The sequence below is a fragment of the Chelmon rostratus genome, chromosome 2, assembly GCF_017976325.1.
Source record: "Chelmon rostratus isolate fCheRos1 chromosome 2, fCheRos1.pri, whole genome shotgun sequence".
NCBI classification, from domain to species: Eukaryota; Metazoa; Chordata; class Actinopteri; order Chaetodontiformes; family Chaetodontidae; genus Chelmon; species Chelmon rostratus.
The window spans coordinates 8,595,256-8,620,870 of NC_055659.1; the positions used below are offsets into that span (position 1 = coordinate 8,595,256).

Consider the following 25,615-nt stretch of genomic DNA (forward strand, 5'->3'; position numbering starts at 1 on the left):
CAAATGGACACACAAGAAGCAGCAGAATAAATATAACATGTATTTTATTGATTCCAACAACCAGTGATAGGTGGATGAAAGCCTCCAGAAACATGCCTCGTCCATGGATCGGACCCAACTCTGAAGAAATGTACCTTTCCCTCAAGGATGATCGCCCCCCCTTGTTAATGATTGTTGCCGCATCCAGAATGCTGACCTATTTACAATCTTTACAATGATGTCCTGTACAAAATAGAGAAATTAACTTTTACAAAGGATTCTTTAGAAAAAAAAGAAAAGAAATATCAAATATCGGAGTATTAAAGAGGAAAACATTATCTCGAATGATTTTCCGAAACAATACATTAATGTTAACGTTTTTCTCGTCACACAGCAAGTTTACATGCATTTACAACACAACCCTTAACATTTGCACATCAGTGACATTAGATACCGCATAACATCTTTTTTTTTTTTTAACGTCTTAGTTTAGTCCACAACAAGCTTTGCAAAAATATGACTATTCAGCAACCTGTATTGGCCTAAGATATCAGATTTAATCTATCTGGTTTAATTCTACTTAAAATATGCAAACGGTCAAGTGCTGATTCTTAACAACTGTTTCCGGCCCATAATAAGATTTTTAATCTTTTTCTTGGTTTGTTTATCGTCATTTGACCATCTACAAGTCCGGTTATGACACTTTTGGCCCCATTCATAAGGACAAAACACACGAAGCATCTTCATATCTTTAACTGCATCTATGAACCCTGTTCTCAACACAACACCAAACAAATCCAGCTCACCTTAAGGCTCACCTGCTAAAACAAGCTTCCACTTTTTATCCTGGGATGCAATTTGGTCCAAATCAAGAACTCAAAGACAGACCAGATGAAAACACGCCGAGTTTGCTCGTTAGGTTCAGACATTTGTTGATTGCCAACACCAGTAGAAGTTGCTGCATAGTCCTGATACAACAGTAAGCAAACACAAATCACAGCTACTACAGAGCAACAGGCACAACAACCAGTGAATGAGATGAGAAGCTCGAGCTGATGGCTTTAGTTAACCTGCAGAAACAGACCAGGGTGGGGTTGGTAATACTGTCTAATACCTGACATATTTACAATAACTGAAATTATTCTCAATCGGCATGTGACCAGTGAGAGTCACTGTCATCTTTTTTGCTCTTTCATGTCTTTAGTTCATCTTTTTTTTTGTTTACAGGTGACCAATCAGAGCTGCGCATTCATTTTCTTCTTAGCTTTAAGCGAACAAAGCAACAAAGAGCTCAGACACTGCTTAAAATGTTACACTTTCTCATCAAGCTGTCATAAAAGTGGTCTGACATTCATTTACAGGGTTTATGTACATGTGAAGTTTAGTCCGAGCACCTGAACAGTGACAGTTTGGGACGAACAGGTGAATTACTTCCACACCACTTGCACCACCATGTGCTTCGTTAATCCATTAGGGCTTCTTTACAAAAAAACCTACACAAAGAACCAAAAAAAAGTATTTAAATCTTAAGCTTTTCTCACGTGCTTTGATACAATTAATCTCCGGAATCAGCTCATGACTGTGCCGCGTACCCAAAATGTTCTCGGATATGAATACCGTACGACATCAACATGGGCGCACACCATACAATGTCTCACACGACTTGACGGTCTCCACGTAATGTCTTCAACAACACGTCCTAAAAAAAACATCTGGAGTCGTCTCTCAGATCTATTTCACGCTTCTTTAGCGTCTGACAGCACAAAACTCTTTGCTAGCCTACCCTGAAAGTCTACATGATCTGTGTTCAACACCGAAACAGTTTGGGACATTGTTAAAGAGCACCATACGCACCTAAATGATGATAATAAGCATGAGTGACATTAAGAATGAGAATTTTAAGTTCTGTGCATGAACTGTTGCAAATGAAATGGGCATAGGTTGCTTTAAAGTCACTGTACTCAGCCATTGTTAAAAGTGTGTTGCAGTGGAGCTTTGTGATAAGGCTTCCTTTAAAAGCACCTACTAAACGATTGATACTGTTACATGGTTGATTTATAAGTGTTTTCTATACATTCAGAGTTGAACTTAAACCCCTAACTTGACAGTCAATATGCATGATTAAAGTACAGTATTTGGTTCAGTATATTAGATATTTGCACCAACTAATATAGATAAAATAACTGCGATGTAGCCTGATTGTATGTACAAATATATACAATAACTACTCTGAATATGGGGAGAAAGATTTGAAACAAATTAGTCTTTCCTAGATAGATGTAATTTAAAAAAATCTGATTTGGATTCAATAGAATTTTCTTGATCTGTTTAATCAGAGGGTGTTTGTTATGTTATATTATCCCTGTGTATCTAATACCTGATATACTGTATATGGCAAGATTGGTGACACTGCTTGTTTCACATGAAGCAGTTCATAAAAGTAAATGAAGTGTCTGGAAAATATGTTTCTCTGCAGCGAAAAAAGTGACAAACTCACATCACTGATAAATAAGTTTGGTTTTATGTAAAAGAGTATGACAGCAAGTTTAACTTTTCAACTTATAAGCTATTAAAATGATAAAGTAGGTGGAAAAATATGTGAACAAGTATACTGATACTTTATCCTGGAATTATTTATCATTTCATACTGTTAAAAAAAGATGATTCTTTGAAATAAATAATGTGGAGTTGAAGAAATACTTGATTTCTTGGCTGGGATGATATTGATGAAAGCACCAGTATACTCTGCTGAAGTTGAGGTGACACTGACGTCTTTTTTCTTAAGGCATTTTATTCGTTTCACCTGCTCGGGCTGTAAAGTTCAGGATTGCATATGTATAAGATTTGGCCTACAGAGACTTATACAGTCGATATGTACCAAAGAACTTTGCAATAAACAGTAGCGTCTGTCATGCTGTCATACTCTTTTCCAGAAATGAGTCACCATAATTGAGAATAGCTCCTGTTGACAAGCACCCCATATCCCATGATGCACTTGGGCAGGACAGACTGCGTGTGCTGTTGCAGAAATCCCCTGAAGTCTAAGTGCAGAGACGATGAGTTTCATAATGATCTATTAGCACCGATCTAAGAGTACTGAGGGCTAACACGGCGGTAAAGGGAAGGGAACTGAAGTGAATGTCATCCAGTCAAACATATAGGAAAGGAAAAGAATATATTTCATTCAATGCGTGTTAACAGTCTTTTGAAAATACTGTATGCGTTAAGATTTGTAGTTACCCAGTTACACTTTTAACCTACTGGGGGAATGACAGTTTAAATCACCCTACAACCATTTCTGAGGGTTCCTTTGTTCCTGAATGTGCACTGCATCATTACAGCGGACAAAAACAAAAAAAATTTAACTTGAAGTGCTAAGTGTTCAAAGTTTAGGCAGGCTAGGGTCTTCTTTGTCAGGGGATTCAATGTAATTGGCCGCCTCCTGAAGTTTCAAGAGCATTGCCATCTAGAACAAAGAAGAGAGAGTTGAAAAATCAGCAATCCTGAAGGATCCATCTCAGTTTGAAATCACATGAAAGGAGCAGGAAGTGCTCTTTCTTACCAGTGGATCGGACTCCATGGAGCTGGGTGGAGTCTCTTTGTGAGGCCTCTCCTCGAAGGGCTGGCCGGGGCTGCTGGAGCCAATGCTGGGCGGAGGCAGGTGGAACAGCTTTGCCTGGTCCTGCTGGGCAGACGGCCAAGGCAGGGTGCCCCTCACCCACTCCACTGGGTCCTCCCACACCGCCTTCTGGCCGTGGACCTGAAGCGTCACAACATACCAGCAACAGTAAAATTAGAGCACCGCATTTCCTGTGAAAGAGAAGCCACCAGTACTTCATGAGGAAGACTCCAGTGTGAGCTGGAGACCACTTCCTGGACGTCTTTCTCACCTTGATGCCGTCCTTGGCCCCCTCTTGCAGGTAAGGAATGATAGAGTGGTTCCAAAGGTCAATGAACCACGACTGAAACTCATCCACCGTGACTGGACAGGACAGGAAGAAGCAGGGGCCTGAGGAGACACGAGAGGAGAGGAAGGAGAAAAATCTTTCATTCACGCAAATAAAGTTCTCAATATTCCAATATGCAAAATAAAAGTTCCTCCAGCTTCAAAGTCATGCCCTGTAGAATAGAAGTTCCATACCAATGAGGAAGTCCGACGTGCTGTGCTTCTCCAGGAAGGCGTGCAGGTGATACCACAGCTTGGGCACCCAGTCCAACACCCTCATCAGGTCCTCGTTGGTCAAACTTCTCTCATCCTCGGACTCCATCAGCTTCCTGTGCAGGTAGCGCACCAGGAAGCCGTTGGCCGGCTCCACATTGTTGGAGAAGGTCACCATCCTAAGATGGCGAAAGCACATACAGATCGATACTTGGCTAGTTTGTTGTTAGCTATGCCTTCGACCCTCTGAACCACAGCAGCTCAAACATAACAATGTAACCTCTTATTAAAACTAGAATAGAAAACTATCATTGGTATTCATGACACTCAGTGAAATCAAACTGCAGTTAAATCACATTGTATCAGATTGCATATAAACACATTAACTCACAGTTTACTATCGATCTGCTTTAAGACGTTTTTATTGTATTGACTTGTTTACTTCACAGCGAGCTTCAAATCCAACCTCAATGTAATCAGGACAAATCCGCAACACACAAGAGGGAAATCCTCCCACAGCCGCTCCTTCCACCAACCTGAAGCTGAGATGAAGGCCGTGGTTCGCTGTCATCTTCACCGGCTGATTGCTTGTTCCAACAATGTAAGGACTGAGGGCGGGAACAAGGTTAGAGGTTAGCTTACACTGACCCGCCACACTCCTCCTGCAGCTCGCTTCAGTCTGTGTATGTGGAGCTTACCATTTGTGATATTTGCAGGTGAGGGCACCATTTACCAGCTCGCTGATGGAAGCGGGGTCGTGAATGTCATCCAGAATAACTACCAGCGGCACTTCTGACGTGCTGGTTTCCCGATCGATTTGATTGGCCAGGTTGGACAGGTATAGCTGTAGGTCCTGAGGAGGGAAAGGAAGAGGGACAGTGACGGACGATGACTAAAAGAGGCTGACAACATGACGAGCAGATAATCCGCTGTCATTCAGGACGTCAGTTTGTGTCACCTTGCACGACTGGCGGTGCATGTTGAAAGTGACCACGATGCCGCTGGTGACTTCGCGGGCGCTTCGGTCCACTAGGTACTCAGCCAGCCGGGAGGCGAGGTAGCTCTTGCCCGTCCCGCTCGGCCCAGACAGGATGAGACGGCGGTGTTTGAGTAGCAGACTGATGTAGTGCTGCATCATGGGTTTGGGAATGAGGGTTTCGAATACCAGGCTGTCCACACACTTCTCCTTCAAACCTGAATTAACGAGGAAAAGTGAGAATGGACTGTGATGTCATAAACAAAGAAGTTGATGACTATCTGCTAATTGCCGAGCACAAATTAGAATCGGCGACAAAGTGTGATACTTGAGATTTAAGTGCTTGTTAAGAATTCTGTTAATATCTAGACCAAAATGAATACGCATTACAAACAGGAAGAGCCAGAGTAAGAAGACGCGGTGAAAACAGATTTATATCACCTCAAATGTCCTTCATAAGCAACATGGAGCTCAAGCATTTGGCTCTTAAAATAACTTTGCATCAAGCGTAGGGAGTCTGTGCAGCCCCCACCGGGCTGCAGGGGTCTAATGTTCCGCCTTCGCATCCAAGGGGCCCAAGTGTCTGAGGCTGATTGACCAGCTGGACCCGGCTGCACCAGGATCAGGTTACTCAGAGCCCTGTCTGGGCTGCCGCTGCTTTCCCAGCTCTCCTAGCACTTCAATCCTTACATTCCTGCATGCAAAGGTGCAGAGGGGTCGACTCCCAGACCAGGACCTGGTCTCTCCTCACTGGTCGCAGGTTTAGAATCACTGATGGGCTCCACACATGTGCACCTCGCAAACCAAAACACTGCTGTTACAGAAACCTGACGCGTGTAAGCCACATAAATCTGTACTTGTAGTCAGAATGTAAAGTTTCTATCTATAATTTGAGCAAATAAATCTAAAAGTGTGGCAAAATATAATGTTGTTGAGCTGACGAGCTCATCAGCTGCCACAGGGTCATGTGAGTTAACAGCAAGACTGGACAAAACAGTTATAAAGACAGACAGGTCCAAAGTGTCGCTCTGACAAGCAGGCAGACATGAGGATTTGCACTCAGTCAGACTTGGATCAGACTATTAAACTTTTCGGATAAACACCACACAGCTAAAGCAAAAGATCTGATTGACATTTGATCCGTCGATACGTTTGTGTGGACCCAGCTTTCAGTCAAAAGATTTGTGGTTTTCCCAGCGGAAGACATTTAAAATGTAAGCTGGGCCGACTCGAAAAGGGATCGAACCTCTGAATACTTGCGTAAGGAAGTTCATCTCATTTGCCCAAATTCTGATTGTCTGGAGGTAAAAAGGCGTCTCTGGATTTGTTTAAATTTGACTGAATAATGCCTCTGAGCTTGGATTGTAGTCTGCACTAAATCAGTGCTTTGTGAGGGGAGACATTGTTTTCTAATCTTATAATGTACAATCTGACAATGCTTCAATTCAATTTAAAAATCTACTTTAATCAAATCATATGATAATCATATGATAATATATAAGTTTATATGTGACAGCTACTGAAAACATGTCTCCACAGACCTTTCAGAGCCACCGTGATGCCACTGGGGCCTCGGGACATGCAGCGAGAGGGCTGTGTCTCTGGAGCTTCTCCTCCCAGCACCCTCTTGATGTGGCCCATGCTGTAGCTGTAGATGGAGTCTGTAGACAGGCCCAGGCTGGCAGTGGGGTCCACCTTGGCTATGTACACCTGGGAAGAAAAGAGCAGGAGCTGAGTAGGATTTAGACGGCGCCCCTTGTGGTGTTTCACAGCAAATTTCCAAAACGTGTCAAAGGTGAAGGTAAACACGATCTGGATCTGGCTTGGGTTTATTGGGCACTTACATGCTACCAATTAGACCAGCAATTCCCCACTAGCATGACCTGGACAATCTTCAAAGGTAAATTCAAATACCTCTTTTATTAAGTTTGTCAATAAAAGAAATGAACCGTGACGCTGCACGCTATTTCTGCATCTGAGTTTCCACCAGCGTGCAGTGGTCGAACTCTTTGAAGTAACAACATGCTAAATTTAATGTGGCAGCTGAATCACGAATGAGAGCGTGCAAACTGTACATTCAGTTCTCGGACAGGTCACCTTGAACGAAGCGGTCTCACCTTGAAAGCCTGGCTGACAGCTGAATCCAGCATGGGCCAGTCCATCCTGCCATTCACCCTGACGGTGCCGACGAAGAAATCCTGCTGTTTAACTTCCTGTTGACATAATGTACAGCAAACAGGTGATATCAGGAGTTTATGTCGTGTGTACTGGTCTGAGGAAGGACACGCGACAAACGGCACACTTACATCTTTGAAGACGTGTAAATCTGCGACGCAAACCACCACCCTAACGCGGTGATCGTCTCTCTGAGAGGAAAGGCTGAGAGAATCTGCAGAGTGCACATCTGCTGAGGAGTAAATAAAAAAAATGGAGGACAGAAACAGAAAAACAAAAGAAAGATGAGGAAGTTGGAACAAACAGCCTTTTGCTTTTGCTTTTTTAGTTAAGCAATGAACCTCTTCCTTGGTTGCATGTGCACAAATTAGCAAACTGTGAGGGGTAAATAAAATGTTTATTTGGAAGCAAGGAGAGACATCTGACCTTCAAAATAAAAGCAGGAGGTTTATTTTAACAGCAGCTTTTAAATAATATGATGTAGCATGTATTTGTCTTACTCCATTGGGAAAAACACAGAATAATGTGTAAAAATACAATAACAAGCCTACTTTTTTGCTTGAAGATTGTGCACAAAATGAACATCCAGCATATAAATGACAGGATTTACAAGTAAGGTGTAAGGTAAGTAAAAAATAACCTAGAAATATCTGAATTACATTTTTTGCACATTACGTATAATAATCATTCAGTAAATCCACCACAGTCGACATATCAGAGACTGAACTGTACCTGAGCTGCTCCCCTCACTCAGCCCTCTGCTGTAGCTCTTCGGCATGTGCATGGCGACCGACTGTCGAGGTGATGAGCTCCCCAGAGCAGTGAGACCCGAGGACTGGGACACGGAGCTGGAGGGACCGGGGGATGGACAGGGGGACAGGCCGCCTGTCTTCAGCTGGTCGTTCTCAGCCTTCAGGTTCTCCACTGTCATCTACAGGTAAAAAATCATACCAAGTGTTAGCACAGTTTTCATACATCACAGGGGTCAGTTCTTTAATATGACTGCAGTGGTGACGCTTTGGTGAGCTTAGACAGACCTTAACTATCCAAAGGTGGATTTTTTTAACCAAAAGAGGGCAGTAAGACAAGGCAGACTACAACACACAACAGTAACCACACGTTAAACATCAACCTAGAAATAAACTAGAAGGACACTCGGCCGGCGCCAACAGTTCACTCTTCTATGACATGCAAATCTGCAAGTGCAATCAGGATAGTCAGGATAATAATTTCTTCTCTGGAAAGTTTGAACATCTTTCCTTAATATCTCTGGTGGACTTTATTGCAGATAATCCCCATTTGGATGTGACGAAGATAAGGCAAAACTTTATGAACTAAAAGCTTGGCATCCTAATCACCTCTACCAGCTCCTCGGGTGAACTGCAGGGAGGACAGATAACTAGCCTTTACCTTTCTAGAAGTAGAAACAATGAAAAGCAGCGCATCGCACGCACCTGCATGCTGGTCATGGCCTCCTGCAGCTGCTCCAGGCGATGGGCGGAGCCGAGAGCCTCCAGGCGGATGTCTGTCAGTTTACGCTCCTTCTCCCACAGCTCCGTACGCAGCTCCGATACGACCTTATCGTCCGCCACCTCGCCTCCTTCACAGACTCTGCAGGCATTCAGGCCAAATAAGACGACTTTAGAGATGCGTGATAGGAGCATAGAGTTCTGTCATAATCTACCGTATATTCACATCAATTTTAATTATCTGCTGTCCATCGCAGGGAGAGGTTTACCCTGATGACGATGCTAAGGTGGAGGATTTAATTGACGATGGACGATTGTCTCCTTCGTGGTGCACTTTGGGGGAGGAAGGCGCAGAGGACTCCGGGGTGGCAATTTCCTCAATGTCAGCATACGGCCCTGACGGCTTGGAGCCCTTCTTACTAAAGGCCTTGTTGAAGGAGCTGCGTAACTGCACAGAGAAGAAATGCGACACAGATCTAAATGATATATCTAAAAACTCGTGAGTATAACAGAATTAATGAGCAGGTCTTAGGGCTGCTTCAATCAGATAAGTCATGTTTTCCACTGAGAGCTGTCATCCACACTTGATTTCTGTTAACCTTCTGCTGCGACTGTATTTCTTTATTCTTAACTGATGCAGCCATCGAGTTTTATTTATTTGTACCATTTTGAGGCAACAGTTGACAGATACAAACATCCAAAACCCGACTTGGTGTTAAATTTGCAGGATAAAATTCCAAATGAAGCATATCATATATAAGTGTGACTCTTAAAGTGCATGCAGGCTGGAGAAGAGGAGGGGGGCGTTTGGGGGTTTATTTACTGTAGCAACATCACTCACCTCAAAGACCTAAAATAAAAAGCAGGGCAGCATGAGGGAGAGACCAGAGTCATACTTAATAGCAGATTTGGAACAAGATAAGAGGAGAATCACACACACATGCATGAGAACAAACTAGGACGGCGCCTGACTGACTTCAGATCAAACACAACATAATAAACACTGATAAGAGCCCACAGCTCAGCGACAGACTGGGCCAACACACACATATCACTTTATTACAAACATTTAGAATATTTCAGCTTTAAATGTTTATCCTTCATCATTTCTTTTTGCTATTTTCATTCCCAGTCTAATTATTGGAGTCTTGTAATATCCAAGCCTGCATGTCACTGGACATATTGTCCAGTATGACCCTGTGACAGACACATCCTGTGAATCTTGAATCTTGGTGTCTAGGTTTAATCCAACCTGCTGCTTACACAGAACCACCTGGGAAGTCATCCATGGAAACTGGAAAAGGGCGGGAACTTTAAAAAATATTTGGCAGGTGATTGGGGGAACCAGTCTATTAGCGTCCATTATGGGCTAATGTTAACCAATCAATGAGCCGTGAAACTCTTCCTGGAGCCAGTCAGGAGAAGAGTTACGCTGTTCTCACACCTAAACGACACCTGTATGCTGATTGGTCTGAATGACTGTGGTTCGGCCACAAGTGCATAACTTGACTTCCTCTAGTGATCTGACAAAAATGTCTGATTCACCAACCTCTGAAAAATAAGCATCTCTCACGGGACAGTATGTTATCTTCTGTTGTCTAATCTACTTACTACTTAATTTGTCAGTCAGTATTTTCTAACCAGCGTGTCCTCACCCAGCTCTTCTTCTTCTTCTTCTTGGCCTCCTGCTCTTTCAGACTGCCCATACTGGAGTGGCTGGTGGTGCTGGTGAGGCTGGAGATGCTCTCTGAGGAGTTCTGCCGATTGATCAGCAGCTCTAAACAGCAGGAGAAAAGAAAGCACGTTCAACACCGAGAGAGAAGCTGAAATTCCTGTCATCGCCTTTGCATCGCCATGCTCCGCACCTTTAGGTGTGATGTCCGGATTACTGAGCGCCCCCTGGATGATTTCTTGTGCCTCTGTATTTTTGGTCTTCAGAATATCGATGGTGTCCTTCAGCTCTGTGAGCTCAGAGTCCTGAAGAGGGAAGACATCAATATATGTTCATGTCAGCTTCCACGCAGGCAACTGAAGCAAGACTCTCCTGAACGGAGGATTGTGGAACGTCTATCTGCTTTCAACGAGGATGACAGCTTGTGCTGAGTGGCTGATGACAAGGTGGAAATCCCACCATGCAAACCTTTGACCCACATCTCATTTCCAGAACAACTATGTCACTTGGCAGCTTCTCTTTCACTCACAGAACCTAATATGAAGCAGTTGAAACCCTGATCAACTAACTGATCAACCAACTTTAGAATGATATTCAACTTCTCTTCACTTTTCTGTATAGAAAGGGTCACGCACGTCACAGGCGGTGTAACATCGTTAGCATGATGTCACCGAAATACCTTTTGCTCGGAGGAGGCCGACAGGGTCTGCAGGCGTGCCGTCATCAGCGCCAGGCTCTGCTCAAACGCTGCCACCAGATTAGCCTTCAGAGGAGGGGAAGAGGGAGTCAGAAGAGTGGGGGAGGGGCGGGGGTAGGGTCGAGACAGACAGGTATGAGTCACCGGCTGCGTCGAGTCGGCCTGCGGCCTCACACGCTCACAGCACATCAAGCAAATGGCTTTCTCCATCTGCTGCGGGAGGAGGGAGGGGGTGGAGTAGTGGACAGCTGTGGGTGATGTCAGAGATGAAAGAGGATGTTAAGGTAATGGTGGTGAGGGAGGGCAGCGGTGCGACACTGGGGGGACAAACTTCATCAGCCTCATGCAGCATGTTTGACCTCTGGGGTAGGAAACCTCGAGCTACTCCTGCTGCTGATGGAGAGGAATCCTCTAAAAGAAGAGTTAGTTCTCTTTTTGCAGCTTCATTTCGGTTGGGTTTAGTTTCATCTTTTGGTTTGATAGTTTTGGGAGATCTCCCACTGTGTGTTCCTTTCCCGGCATGTCAGATCCTCCTTCATTTCTTTTAGTTGGTACTTTGTTCAGATATTTCTTCTGGGTCACATTTATTTAATAAGACAATACTCTGCTACTCTTTAAATCATTTTGAATGATGTTATGAAGCCTTTCATGGGGCCGTAACTGTTGTAACGACTCAATAAAAATGCAATCAGCTATTCACGAGCAGCAGATCTTCACTCTGGCTGCTTCTAATGTGTGTTACATCACCTGAAAGTCCATTTCTCTCAAATATCTATGTATTCCAAAGGTTAGAACTGCATGTTTGGTATCTTATTAGCTTTCAAGTCTAAGAAAGCTTCCAGGAGTAGGCAGAAATTGGTGCTCAGATCGGTTAATTAGCCAGCTTAGAGATAGATTTGCCATTGGTCAGGCATCAGTTATTAGTTGCAGTCAACATGCTTCACGGCAGATGATGAGGTCGGCTGCCCCACGCAGCGCGCCCAACAGAGATGTCAGATGGCAGCGACTCGTCAGCCTGACGTCCGCTCAGAATCATGCGGAAGCGAGAGAGATCGCTCTGGAAGCAACGGTCCAACAAACCTGGCCTAGCTGCTACACCCAGCATCCAGAGGTGCGGGTCAGCGGGAGGCAGGCAGGGGGGCAGCAGCGAGTCCGGCCGCCAATACAGCCAAGGACGTAAAAGAGAGGGACAGGGGTGTTAGGCGAGAGACTAAACTCCTTACACAACATGAACAGACACACACACAGATAGGCTTCATACAGTCACAGAGTATGTTCAGAACAGTCGACAGTTGAGCAGAGGCAGTGGATAAAGTGTGCAATAGGAGACCGCAGCCAGTACTGGTTCTCTATTATTAGATCAGGATCAGTAGTTGGGGTTAAAGTAAAAGTTGAGTGTGAGTCAAACAGCCAGACTCAAGCATCTCGAAGCTGCAGGGTGAGACTATAAGAAGAAGCAGGGGTGGAACTTCGATCAAAGAGTTAAAAGCAAGGGTTGAACTGGTGTCAGTCAAGACGGCAGCGCTGAGGGACGATAGCAACAGTGGAAAGATGTCAGTGAGACAACTGGAAATATGGCGGCCTAGTGGTTACGGTGCTGACAATGAAAACTGGGGACCTTTTTCGTTTCCAGTCATCTCCCACTCATCACTATCGGCTATGAAATAAAAGGAAGAAAAAGCTCCAAAAAATCTTTTATAAAGTGTTGGGCGGGTGTAGCTCTGCATATCTTATGAGTAGCTCTCCTCACTCCCCGCATATTGGACAGATGCCAGAGGTATGCCTCGGCATCCAGAGTCCTCCACACTTGAGCCTCCTCATTTTCTTGAGCAAGGATTCACACCATATTTTCCCCACATCTCACCCTCACAGAAATGCAGGGCACATATCAGAAACACCTGTCAAACGGGGTTTCTGTAGCTCAGACGGTTGTGGGCTACAAACTCAACGACTTGGAGGGGGCGTAATCTACATTCTGGACTGATAAAAGATCTGGCATGCAGCAACACATTAACAAATTAGCTTGGAAGAAGAGGGCAACAGGGAGTCTTAAAAAAATAATAAAAGAAATCATACTTACATTGGCAGAAAGCTGCATGGTCAAGTCGGCAACCTTTTCCTGGGAGGATTCCAGCTCTCGCCTTAACTTGCGGATTTGCTGTGGACAAATTGAAAAGCAAGCCCCAGCAGATTATACACAGTGCCACAAACAAATACAGATATTAAAAATAGGTTTTGACTATGATAATGTAGCTTTGAATGAGTTGAAATGTGTTCTTTTGTAACTAAAAAACAGAATATGCAAACACTGCTTCACAACAGAAACCAAAATGCAAGATAGATGCACTCCAAACCAACAGAAAATGTTTAATCACGGGATGACAGTGGATTTTTACCACTTTTCTCATGCACTGGGGGTTTTATGAGCTCTGAAAATGGCTTTATGAAATGTTAGCAGGCGGTGCTAAATGAAAACGAATATTAGAGATAAAACAAAATGAAGTGGGTTATGAGCTCCTGAGGAAGAGGTCCGTGGTCACAGACTTCACCGAGCGCCGATAACACAATCTGATAAATGGACCCGTTTCGACAGGAAATGACTGACAGATGACGCACAGCAATGGCACAATGTGAGTTGAAGAGTCACGGCACGCCGGCCTTACCTCCCCTTGTATCCTCTCCTCATTCTACAGAAGGCATGGCGAAAACAAATAAACAGCGGACTTTAGGGGGAGTTCTGAAAATGACGTACTCATCCACAGTGAAAGGGACGCGACTCAAGCTTTATAGAGATGAAAACGGTGAAATACAATCTTGGAATAGGTACCAACTGGGGAAAGCTTTAACATAATGCACATAAGCTTCTCCTGCATGTCAAAACAGTCCATGAATTATTATAATTGAGGCAATTTGCCTGCATTGACTGCGATGGAGAAAATGAGTCAGGGCTAAGTCACAGAGCGTTAAACTCCGGCATAAATAACGTCATTCTGCTCATATCATGACTGGGTCTACTCACCGACGAATAGTTGGATGAAGCATTGGACGCCAAAGAGAGCACAGAGCCATGCACTGAAACAGAAAAGGGAGAGATTTGACTGAACATTAAAAGTGCCTGATTTTTATTTATGGCAATTTTGAGATGCTAATAGGCTAACCAGGTAGTGCAGAAATGCTAGTTATCATTTCTCCTGAAACCAAACAGCAGTGCTTAAACTGGCTTTTACTGCTGAAGACAATGGCAGACCTCAAACTCATCCAATCAAAACACATTAATATCAGGAACAATCACAGGCATGATTAAAGAATTTTACTTAAAATAAATACTTCTTTTATTAGTGTTTAGTTAGTTTGTATTTGAGACTACTGATGTAAACAAACCTTTGTGATAGCATTGAAGTGCATTAAGAACTTGCAGTTGGTGGTAGTCTAGGGCTGGAATGTGTATTAAAAGCCAATTATATGAGAGTGAAACCTGCAGGTTTCAATTAGGGGTGGAGGGGCCTCCTGGTCTGTTTACATTTGGACCACAGATAGCGCCTTTAAGTTCTCCCATAACTCACGAGCAATCTGAAATGGAGGCACCAAAACTCCCCTCCACTGTCCGTGTTTATGAAAACAAATGTCCTCCTGACAGATTGCGTGCTGCACGAGCGGACAGCTTTGTTTAATGCGAGGCCACGGCGGGCGACCCCCCCCTGCAGGGAGGCCGGCTGAGCGGGCTCACCATCGTCCGCTGGTTCACGGAAAGACCCGCACCGCATCATGCTTTTTGGCCGGTCAGCCAGGGACACACTGCTGCCCAGGGGGGAGGATCCATACAGACTGCTGGCTGAGTCACTGGGGGGGCCGATGCTGTTGGAGCGCGATATCCTCGGGGTGCCGCTGGAAATTGGGGCGACTATCGTAAAAGAGGGATGTTTGGAGAGACAGTGAGCGGCCATGATAAAGCTGTAGGATGCAGCAGACACACTGACACACACAGACACAGACACACAGACACAGACACACAGACACACACACACAGACACACACACACACACACACACACACACACACACACACACACACACACACACACACTGTACGCCTCGGTATAGCTCCTGATTCTGATGAGTCAGTGAAAGGCAACACTTCGGTTCCACAACAGTCAGGATATAAATATAGCCTGACTTGACCCCCTATTGCCTGCATCTCCAGCATATTTCACACTTAAACTCGAGTCTAAATGAGCGAATCTATGAGATCGTAATATTCACACCACGATAATTTACCATCACTTCATCATTCAGACACGACCGGATCTATTATTGACAACATTTCTTAACTGTAAAAAAAATAAAAACGAGCCAGACGTCCCCCCAGCGTGAACTTAATATCCCCGTCCTCAGTAATAATCAAAGATAAGATGGATGGCTTATCAAAGATCTCAAGCCTCATTACTTCCAAAGCTCAAACAGCGAGTGCTTTTAGAACCTGGCAGCCAAATGGAGCGAGCGGACTCACCCACGCTGGTGAGGGGAGCCTTGCCGGAGGAGGGGTGGAGCGGGCGGGTGGGAGAAGGCAGCTGAGGGGGGCTGTCGCTCTCTGTCATGCTGACTATGGTGTGGGAGTGGCGCCTGCCCGGTTTGCTTCCATCGCTGTCTGACAGGCTTGAGCCATAGCGTCTGAGGAAAGAGGTCATTTCAAAGATTAAACGACGAAGATGCATCACAGAGGGAGATTTTAAACAAAATGGACAAAAATGGTTTCGACGTACTCTAAGCCTTTCTTCGGCAAGGTGTTTCTGTCTGTTTGTAAGCTGCAAAGAACACAATAAAAACATTATTAACAGAGGAATTAACAGTCAGTTTGAGTCATTCTCATAAAATAGTTTCATCACAAAACACTACAATTTTAAGCTCTGTTTAGCACCTGCAGAACACTCGAGTAATCCTTCCTGCACATGTAGCCCATATGGCACGCTGGGCGCTTTCGCACACGCACACGCACACGCACACACACACACACACACACACACACACACCGTGGGATTGCCTAAAAGAATTCAGACCACCTCCACCTTGACAAACAGAAATCTTCGGATGGATCCAGCCCTCCACCTTCGAAATGATGCGTCAGTGTTTCCATTCCCGGGAAACGGCGCATAAAATATGGTGCGCTAATACGTCTGCTGCCAAGAGACTTACAGGCCGATGCCTTAAAACTGAAACAGTTCGTCTCACCATCAGCTGCAAGGATAAATGTGGTTCCGTCGACCAGCACTGGTTCATGGGAAAATTGGCTTTTTACTCAAATCACTAAGTTTCTGTCTATTTTCTTTCTATTCACAGCTTTGGTAGATCAGTGTGTGTAACATATATGCATTTCTTGTGTTTTTGATGAATTACTCGGTTGCCAACTGAATCACTATCGAGTTTTCATACAGCTCAGTTTTGTGGATTGTTTTCCCATCCTGTTTTTTTCTTAAATAGCGACATTTTTTTCTATAATTCAGAAATTCAAGCAGCTCAGAGGTTCATCTACAAGACCAAAACTGACCTAATTAGTTGCAATGTAATAAACACTTGTTGCTTGTTTCTCCCCTCGACTGAAAAGTGCTCACTTATTCTGCATAAGTTGGTTTTTAATTAAATATTTCAGATGCCACTAATCATTTTTTTTAGAGTCAAAACAACAATATACACTAAAGACAAAGCAAATGATGGAAGAAAACAAGCTTAAATTAGAAGAGACTCACCTGTCTGCGAGGTTGAGGGAGGTCCTGGTTCCGGCCCCCCAGGTCCCCGGACCCCGCTCCTCCTTGTCATGCGTCTCAGCTTTGACGAACCTCGCGCTGGAGGGCACGCTCATCTGGAGGGGCAGGGACTCCATGCTGCGGTGCATGCCAGACAGCTTGGGGTAGAGCAGCGGCGACCCGCTCAGACTCAGGCTGTCACTGGTGTAGGAGCCGGGCGAATCGATGTGGAGCACGGGCGCCGGGCTGGGGGTGAGGCGGGCGGAGGTGTGGGTACCAGCCAAGTCCTGCAGCTTGGAATACGGGGGGACTTTGGGTGGGAGGTCCTGAATGGTCACACAGGAGTCAAGACTGTTGGAGTTGACCTTGTCCAGGTGGGCCAAGCTGGGTGGACGACCCAGAGACTTAGTGTTCAGCATCCTAGAGATCAGGCACAAAAAGAGATGGTAAATTGTAGAAACAAGGTGGAGGAGGTGGAGAGATGACGTTCAAAACAACCATTTATAGCATTAAGAAACCCTTATGCATGAGTATGATGTGTATACATTTCAGTTCATTTACCCCCTGCAATATATACTGTAGCCCGGCAGAAAGCTGCTGTTCTACCTGCCAACTTTTTGAGATTTCTGCCTCTAAAGTTCAAAAGCAACAAAAATCTAAAAAAAAAAAAATCCTCCAAACCATTTCTTTGATAGATTGAAAGTAGCTGAATTAAAAACTGTTCATTTTGAGCGCTGCAGATTATTTAGAGTGACTGGGAGAGATACTGCTGCTGAATTTTTTAAGATGGAATAAAATTTAATCATATACTGTGGTGGTGTATTGGGGGGTAGCAATCACGAGTATATAAAACCAGACCCTGTACCTACATGACAAGGTACCACTAGAGAATAAAGACTGAGGGAAAAATATCAGCTCTTGATACACTAGTCAGTCTGGTCAGAGTGTTTTTGTAATTTGGGCAAGCAATTTTTAAATGAGACACCTTGGTGTGGTGGGTGATGACAGTTCAGGGTATTTGCTGCTGCTGGTCCGTCTCAGGCCGTGCAGTTTCACAGCAGACTCTCCTGTGGACTGAGCCTCCTCTCCTTTCAGAGATCCACAGTCTACGTCAGCACCCACAGCCTTTGCCTTGGCTCTCTCCTTCTCCTTCTCCCGGTCTGTCTGGTTCACTGGGCCCGTGCACGTTCGATTAGCCATCTTACTGCCGCAGCTCCCGGGCTCTTTAACCCGGGGGCCCGTGGAGGCCATGGGCACAGGTTTCAAACTCAACAGACTGGGGTCAATGGTACCGCTGACAGGCCGGGGTGCGGGCCGACCAATCACGCTGAGCGTGCTGGACTTGGCCGGTCGAGGCAGGCTGCGGTACTGAATGCTGTTTCGGGCGTTTGGCCCCAGGAAGCTCTGCTCACTGCTGGCATCAAAACTGTTCTTTCGACCCGAGGGTATTCCTCCTCCCACAGGCTTCACAGGGATTCCAGATGATCTGGGGGTTTTCCCCACAGTCGCAGAGCCACTGGAGATGGTGGCGCCCCCTGCTGTCATAACAGTGGCGGTACCGGTGGCCGTCGGTGGTTTCTTGTAGCCGAAGGAGGCTCCAGCAGTGGGTTTAACTAAACCTGACGGGGGCTTGCGGTGCTCTCCATGATGATCCCTGCTAGCATCTGAACGAGACCGTTGTAGACCAGCAGTTTTGATGGACATCTTGGATTTATCCAGTGGCTTCTCACTTTTAGGTGCTACATAAAGGAAGACATTGTATAGGTGAGAACATTATGGAACATTTTGGCAATTTTAATATAAAATACATGTACTTAAATGATGAGAATGAGCAGGAAGAATGTTTGTGCTGCTCTGTTTCCAAGGATTAGCCTCACAGACTGGACAAGTTGATTGGCCAGTAAAACCAGTAAACCTGAGCTGACAGAAGTGACATCAACCCCTCTTAAATGACTGAAACTGAAATGGATAATCAGCCCTGTCATGCATCATCTCTCTCTAACCAGACACCTTCACATATGAGTGAATGTGGACGTCATTCCAGCTGAGGTTAACTTTATAAACATCTGTATTTACTTTGAGAGCTTTTGTGTGCCCATGACGTCGAATGTGACTCACCCACTGACTTAAAAGGGTCAGAGTCTGTGATAATCCAAGTGATCAAATCAATCAAAATCTCTTCTTACAGATCGTTAAAGTAAATATGTTGAGATTGAAGGATCCTGTAAAAGAGTAAAAGGGTCAAACTGGACTTTTTAACTTGGGGTTAAGTCTAAAGGGAAAGTATATTCAGAAGACGCAATCTGACCTCCTCACTCATTCCCTTAAAAATGCATCTGCTGAGCAAAACTGCAGCCAGAATGCATGCGATCAGGTCTACTTATGTTTAAAGCTGAGGAAATGAAAATGAAAGGCCAAGAAATGTTGACACTGGAACTCAGTTTTGAGCTATTCTCTAATGATGGCATGTCACGTTGTGCATTAAATGAATGTAGCCGCTGCAGATGGCAGACACTGTGTCTCTGCAGACATGTAAGGCTCCGGCCTTTAAGCTGAGATTTTATTTTTTCAATGAAACAGATTTCATGGTGTATTTTTCCATCACTGCTCTGTGCTGCGCTGCAAATCAAAACCTGGCTTATGCTAAGGGGTACACTCCTGTATTCATCCTGACACTGAGCAGATATCCGCCTTGGCCGCTCTACAAACAGGCTCTGTTTTACATTTGGATCCAGAACACAAAGACATAATGGATGACATAGATTTTGTAGTTAAAACAAGTCAACAACAGCAGTGATGAATTCCTACTGGGGAGGAATAAGCTGAGATTGACCTCACCTGCGACCTTCAGCGTGCTCTGAGAGGTGTGGGTGATGGGGGAGGTCACGCCTACAGGAGGATTACGACCCTTCCTGAAACTTCCTGGCTGACCCAAACTTTGAGGCTTCTTCAGTTCTCCTTTACCCCCCGAGTCCTCGCTGAGGCTCGGTGGCTTCTTCCTCCACTTGCTGGGGGCCTCCGCCTTCAGACTCCCCGTGTCATAGCTGCAGCTGTTGAGCTTGTGGCTGGCTTTGCCATCCTCGCTGTACCAAGACAGTCCACTTTCCACCAGGGAGCGCTTCTCTGCATCAGTGCGGAGCTGCAGAGGGCGGAAGGGAAGAGGCACAGTGTGGGGAACCATCAGTCATGCTCTGTGTTATCTACGGAATTGACTTTTCTCTGTAATCTTTGCTTCATCTCAGCTGCATTCCAGTGGGAAGGAGGGAGAGATGGACCGATATGCCCAAAGCGGATTAAAAAAAACCACAGAGGAAGACAAAGGAAAGAAAAAAAAAAGTGTTTATGGGTTTAACACTTTGCGGGATGAATCAACACAATGAAGAATTAGACAGAAAACCTAAGAATAGAGGAGAGTTTGAGACTTTTTTGGAAGATAAGAAAAAAGACAGCTACGCTGTAATAGAAAAGATATCTTGTGGTGCAGTGAGGAGGTGGCACTGAGGACAAAATTGGGCATGCTGCTTCTTGGCACCCTATTAATGTGATACAGAGCGACAGATGGCTCATTGAGGAGCACTAATGTTCATTTCTTCCTACTGAGCATTCTGTAAGTAAGCAAAGAGTCAAAATGTTTAGCTGTGGACAAGCTAAAAACAAGCACCACTCATCCAAAGTGAACACAAACTTCATCAAATTTAAAGATCCCCCACAGACAACTTAAAGATATAAATATACTCTGCTTCAATTAGGAATTTGTGACTGATTTTTCAAAAAAGTTTCCAAAAAGTTAATTTACCTCATTCAGATTTCCTAAAACCTCATCTACTCCTTCTCCCTAATTGAAAACGACAGAATACATGAATATGCCAGCTGGAAAACGCAAATGATGATGAGTTCAAAAGTTTAGATACTAAACACAAGAAGTCTTCAGAAGCTCATCCTCAGTGTAAAATATCACTTCAGAGTGAGAAGTCTGCAGCGGATGAACCTGAAAACATTGCCATCCTGCAGCGTGAAGCTCAAACATCCAAGCGAAGCAACAATAAGCAAAGCACATTTTTTGAGTGAAGAGGGGATTTAAGTTTCAGTGGAACTTGCAGAAGTTTACATGTAATTTTCTGCAGAGAGCAAACAGAGAACTGCCACAGTGAGGATTTATTGCACTGTGACAGAACGTGTTTCTCTTTGGCTCCATTTTAATGACAGAGATGAGGTCTGAGGTGTCTTTTGTGGCCTTGCATTTAACGCACAATGCAAAGTAAATCAGAGTCAAGCTTTGAAAATGCCTCAAGTAAAAGGTTTTGGTTGCAGTCTTTAGCACTGCTTACACAAAAAGAACAAGATAAAGCAAAGCCAAACGCTGTCACAGACTGTTGGGTATAGAATTTCAGCTCACCATAACAGAAGAGTTGCGTCTGGATCCCAGGGGTGTGCTCGGGAGGGAGTTGAGGGAGGAGCTGGCGTTGAACTCCTCTGAACTGAGGTTCTCCGAGCCATCGCCGTCACCGTCGCTGAGTCCACTGCTGATGGAGCTGCTCTCGTCCCAGCTGAAACAAGACAGGTTGACCGTTCAGAAAAGATGTGGCCTTATCGAATGAACAGCAGCCATGTGGATGCACATCATGTAAAGCTGCAGAAATCTGTGGCTGGCAGCAACAGTCATATGTCCATCTGTGTGCAGTACGGCGTCTCTGGAGGTGGCCACATGCTCAAACAAGCAGGTAATTCCAACATGGCTGCAGCTGCTTTGATTCAACGAACACATCAGAGCTCCAGGCCATATGTTGGCCAAAGCTGCAAGAGTGGATCTTTCACTTACAATGAAATCATTTTCTAACATCACACATCATAATGCACTCGTTCCAAAGCCTTTAAAAACTATCGTCTGGTGTTTGATTTTAAGCACTTTCTGGTGCAATTATGGTGCCAGATGCTTTAATTTAGTCATTTTACAAATCCAGAATCTGCAACTGCTCGGGATTACAAAAAAGAAGCATTTTTTTAAAAAATGTTCATATCCTTGAGTTGCTGCACTTTTTCATTAAATCAGTTCTTTTGTTTAGAACTTTCTTTGCAGTTAACAAAACTGAGGTACTAAATTCAGCACAACATATTTGGAAAACGCACGACGAGCATTCATAAGAAAATGGTCAGTTCGGGGTTTGTTTTAAGATAACAAAAATATTAGCTTAACCATAATTGAATAAATCACCATGACAGCAAAGCCAGGGGTTTTTAAACATGGGCCAACACACTGCAATCTTTAACTGTAGCTTCAAGGGAAACTTTACAGTACATGCTGATAAATCATGCTGAATAAAAAGCATAGCGACTGACAGCTCAGGGTTTAGAAAGTGGTCTGGTATGCTCTAAAGAAGCAGGATGAGGAGAAATCAGAGTGACAGGCTTCTAAACCCTCCCTGACCTTTCCCTCCACCCCACACTGCAGCCCTGCGTCGCCCTGAAACAGATGCTGCCAGATTGGCCCCCGGTGTGAGGAAGGCAGGGACAGCCCAGAGAAACTGCTCGCTAGGCATCAAGTCCCTGGATGCATTCGTATTTGAATACATTTAAAATGCAGATCACAGAGTTCAACACGAGGTGTAGCCTCTCAGTCAACCGAAACATCGTGGGAGGACAAAACAATTCAGAGTCTGAGGGGAGTTTCAAATTAAAGAGTAAAACATTTTTATATGCTTTAGAAGAGCAATAACGCCTTGTTGAATTTAAAAATTATATCTCCAGAGGGCTAAATGCGAGTCCAACCCAGATTTGCAGAATTACGTTCCCCGTCATTACTACTGGCAAACACAGGTGGTAATCAAATTTATGTTGGCGCACAAAAATGTGGCACAGTGGAAAAGGTAAATTAATAAGACCCTTTAAGGCTGAGTCACGGCCTGAGCTGAATCAGTTCTTTTCCCTTTCTTTCGCTTTCCCCACTGAGCTGAAAATGCTCTTTGTGGGTCTGCAGCCTGCAATTAGCAGAGGCACGGAACATGGAATTGCATAGAAAAATACAGGGAGACAAAAATGGCCCATACACGTTCAGAATTGGATTTAATCACATGGCTGCAGTCGAGTTGTAGTCGCAGTTGTAAAACACAGAAGAAGCTTATCCTGTCACTTTGCTATGGTCGTGAGAAATCTGATGCACAAAAGCAACATTTCAGCGAAGTGATTTGTGGTCGTGGACCTCAGGGGCGATGTCTGACATGAGCGGGGAGAAAGCTAAGATTTAATTGTTTGATTTGAGATTTTTTAAATGTTCTTGCGTACATTCCATCAATAAGGAGGATAATTTTGATTTCCATTAAGCCCAGATGTTCGTGGTATGTTTGAACAATACCACCCCTGTCAGGGGCGACAGAGGGGCTGTGAATAACCCCACAGGGATGTCAGCCTAAGAAGAGGCAGGAGGGCCTGTGGGCTGTTGATATTGCAAGCCAAACTGTCTGCTCTCAGAGGTGAAATCCAGACAAGGAGAGGGTGGGAGTGCACCAGCAAAGTGCATACTTCATACATAGGGTGGCAATTAACTTGTTGTTTTCTGTGGCGCAACTCCAACATCCCTCTGATTTGTGTGTCCGCGCTATTACTTGAGTTGGGTTGCTGGGAAAACGTTTTGATTTAAGAAGACTGAGGGATGATTGGTGCGGTGGAGCAGGGTGGGGTCCTCACAATCACTGTCCAGACTTGTCCACACACACGGACACGGTGCAGCACACTGCAAAGCCAGATGAACAGGGGGGGGAAAAAGCACACACGACATTTTACAGAGAAAAAAAATTAGCCATGAGCTGACATACATGAGCTCCATTCTATTGTGGCTGTAAAACCAGATGAAACAGCGCACAGTGAGAAGATTGCATCTTGCAGATCACTTCTTACACTGTATATTTTGTGCACAAAGGACAGCAAAGACAGGGCTCCTGTGGTGCATGCCTTTGGCCGAGTGAGCGGTGAAGACATCCTCTATTATGCAGATAGCTGTGGTAGCGGCAGTGTCCTCCAAGAATGAAAATGTGTTTCCACAGATGTTATCATTCCTGGTGCCAAATCAGAGTCAACATAGGTCCCTTTCATCATTATGCTCACGTGTACTCTTTCACAATAAAAGCACAAATAAAAAGAAATCCAATTACGCACTGAACTCCATTGCACTGTGGAAGTATTTCAGGGTACTTTTATTATTCAAGTACAAAAAATGTACTGAAACCAGCCGAATTCATCCTTTACTCGAGAGTAGCTAATCGGCTAATGTTACTACACTTTACCGTTAGTCAAAAGCCAGGTCGGGTTGAGAATGAGCTAAAACCAGCGAGTAACGCTATGAGACCGCGATTCCTATAGGAGAAACAACCATTAACGTTACACTTAATGTATTTAAAGGGCAAATGAAGAAAGCCAGTGTAGCATCCTGATGAAACCCATAACTTTAAAAATGTTGAAAAAGTTATTCAGCGTAAGCACGTAATGAAACATCATCATTACCTTTGCGTGAAAAGTAAACTCCTTTTGGCTCTTGACTGCAGAGGAGGAACCTTCCCGATCAAAACCCGACCGCTCATTTGTGACCGTTTATTGATGAGCGCAACTTCCTTCAAACAGTCTGCGAGCTGAGATTCAAAATCATGTCCTCCGCAGACCAAAGACCCCTTTCTTTTCCTCCCATTCAGCGAGCAGAGAGAAGCGGTCTGCCCCTGGACAGGCAACACCCCCCTCTCATAAAAAAAAAAAGGAAAAAGAAGCAGGGATGACGAGACCAGAGACCCCGATGTTCCTTTGTGAGATGATGGTGTCACTCTGCTGCGGCGTGCAACGCGTTACTGACCAGCAAGTGATGTGAGCACTCAGAGAGAAACAGTGGAGGAAGCATTCAGACGCTTTACTGAAGGAAAAGTGCTGTTAACACTCTGTAAAGGTACTTCAGGTCAAACTCCTGCATTAAAAATGTGAATTAAATAAAAGCATGTCAGCAAAATGCTCCTCAATATAGAAAACTGCCTCTGTGATTGTTATAATGTATATTATAACATCATCATATCATCATTCAAGTAATAATGTAAAAGCAGGATTCTACTGCTGTAGTTGGTTGAATTGGACAGCTAGTGATTCTTTTCATTATGGATTAACCTGCTGATTAGTTTCTCCATTAATCAATTGTTTGGTTTGTTAGGAAAATACTGTGTCATCTCACTTACCCAGAGCTCCAAGTGACAACTTCACAATGCTTGTTTGGAACATCCAATGGAAAAGCAGCAAGTGTTTTTGCATTAAAAATGACTTAAACGACTGCAAAAATAGTTGGCAATTAAATTTCTGTCATTTGACTAATGGGTTAATAAACTAAATCTTTCCTGTATATACTGCTAGTACTAGTTTAAGTAATATAAAAAACACATTTTATAAGCTGTTCATATGTTTTGTATGCAAAAATCTTAATTTGCAAAGCAACTACAGTAACCTCAGATGTGTATTCAGGTAAAAATAATGGAAGATGCTATTGACTTAAATAAAGGTAAATGTAGGCTCCATCTCCTGTGAGTCGCCCATACAATGTAAGAGAAGATGCATTATTCCATTTTACACTACACTCGTGTAGAATATACTATAGTATTAATGTAGCCAATTAGCTTAGCTAGAGTATATCCTTAGATACAGACCCTGTCATTGGGCAAACCACACGCAGGGGCTGGAGTGAATGGTGATATCTTATGTGGCTTTGCTACATTAGTTATGTCAAAAATT

General features: G+C 44.2%; 1 protein-coding gene across 1 annotated transcript in view; it reads right to left on the minus strand.

Annotated features, from left to right (window-relative positions):
* Positions 1-52: 52 nt before the first annotated feature.
* Positions 53-25,615, minus strand: part of nav1b (neuron navigator 1b) — a 53,968-nt gene continuing 28,405 nt past the window's right edge. The window contains 28 exon segments of the mRNA XM_041946194.1: positions 53-3,445; positions 3,542-3,739; positions 3,870-3,988; positions 4,121-4,317; positions 4,675-4,746; positions 4,837-4,991; positions 5,097-5,332; positions 6,656-6,824; positions 7,232-7,327; positions 7,421-7,521; positions 8,022-8,220; positions 8,744-8,900; positions 9,028-9,206; positions 10,414-10,535; positions 10,624-10,735; positions 10,899-10,964; positions 11,110-11,193; positions 12,208-12,216; positions 13,208-13,285; positions 13,791-13,814; positions 14,147-14,199; positions 14,855-15,028; positions 15,634-15,794; positions 15,887-15,928; positions 16,868-17,284; positions 17,850-18,603; positions 19,703-20,003; positions 21,261-21,411. Of these exon segments, the coding sequence (XP_041802128.1) occupies positions 3,362-3,445; positions 3,542-3,739; positions 3,870-3,988; positions 4,121-4,317; positions 4,675-4,746; positions 4,837-4,991; positions 5,097-5,332; positions 6,656-6,824; positions 7,232-7,327; positions 7,421-7,521; positions 8,022-8,220; positions 8,744-8,900; positions 9,028-9,206; positions 10,414-10,535; positions 10,624-10,735; positions 10,899-10,964; positions 11,110-11,193; positions 12,208-12,216; positions 13,208-13,285; positions 13,791-13,814; positions 14,147-14,199; positions 14,855-15,028; positions 15,634-15,794; positions 15,887-15,928; positions 16,868-17,284; positions 17,850-18,603; positions 19,703-20,003; positions 21,261-21,411 (4,510 nt within the window). The 3' untranslated portion in view covers positions 53-3,361.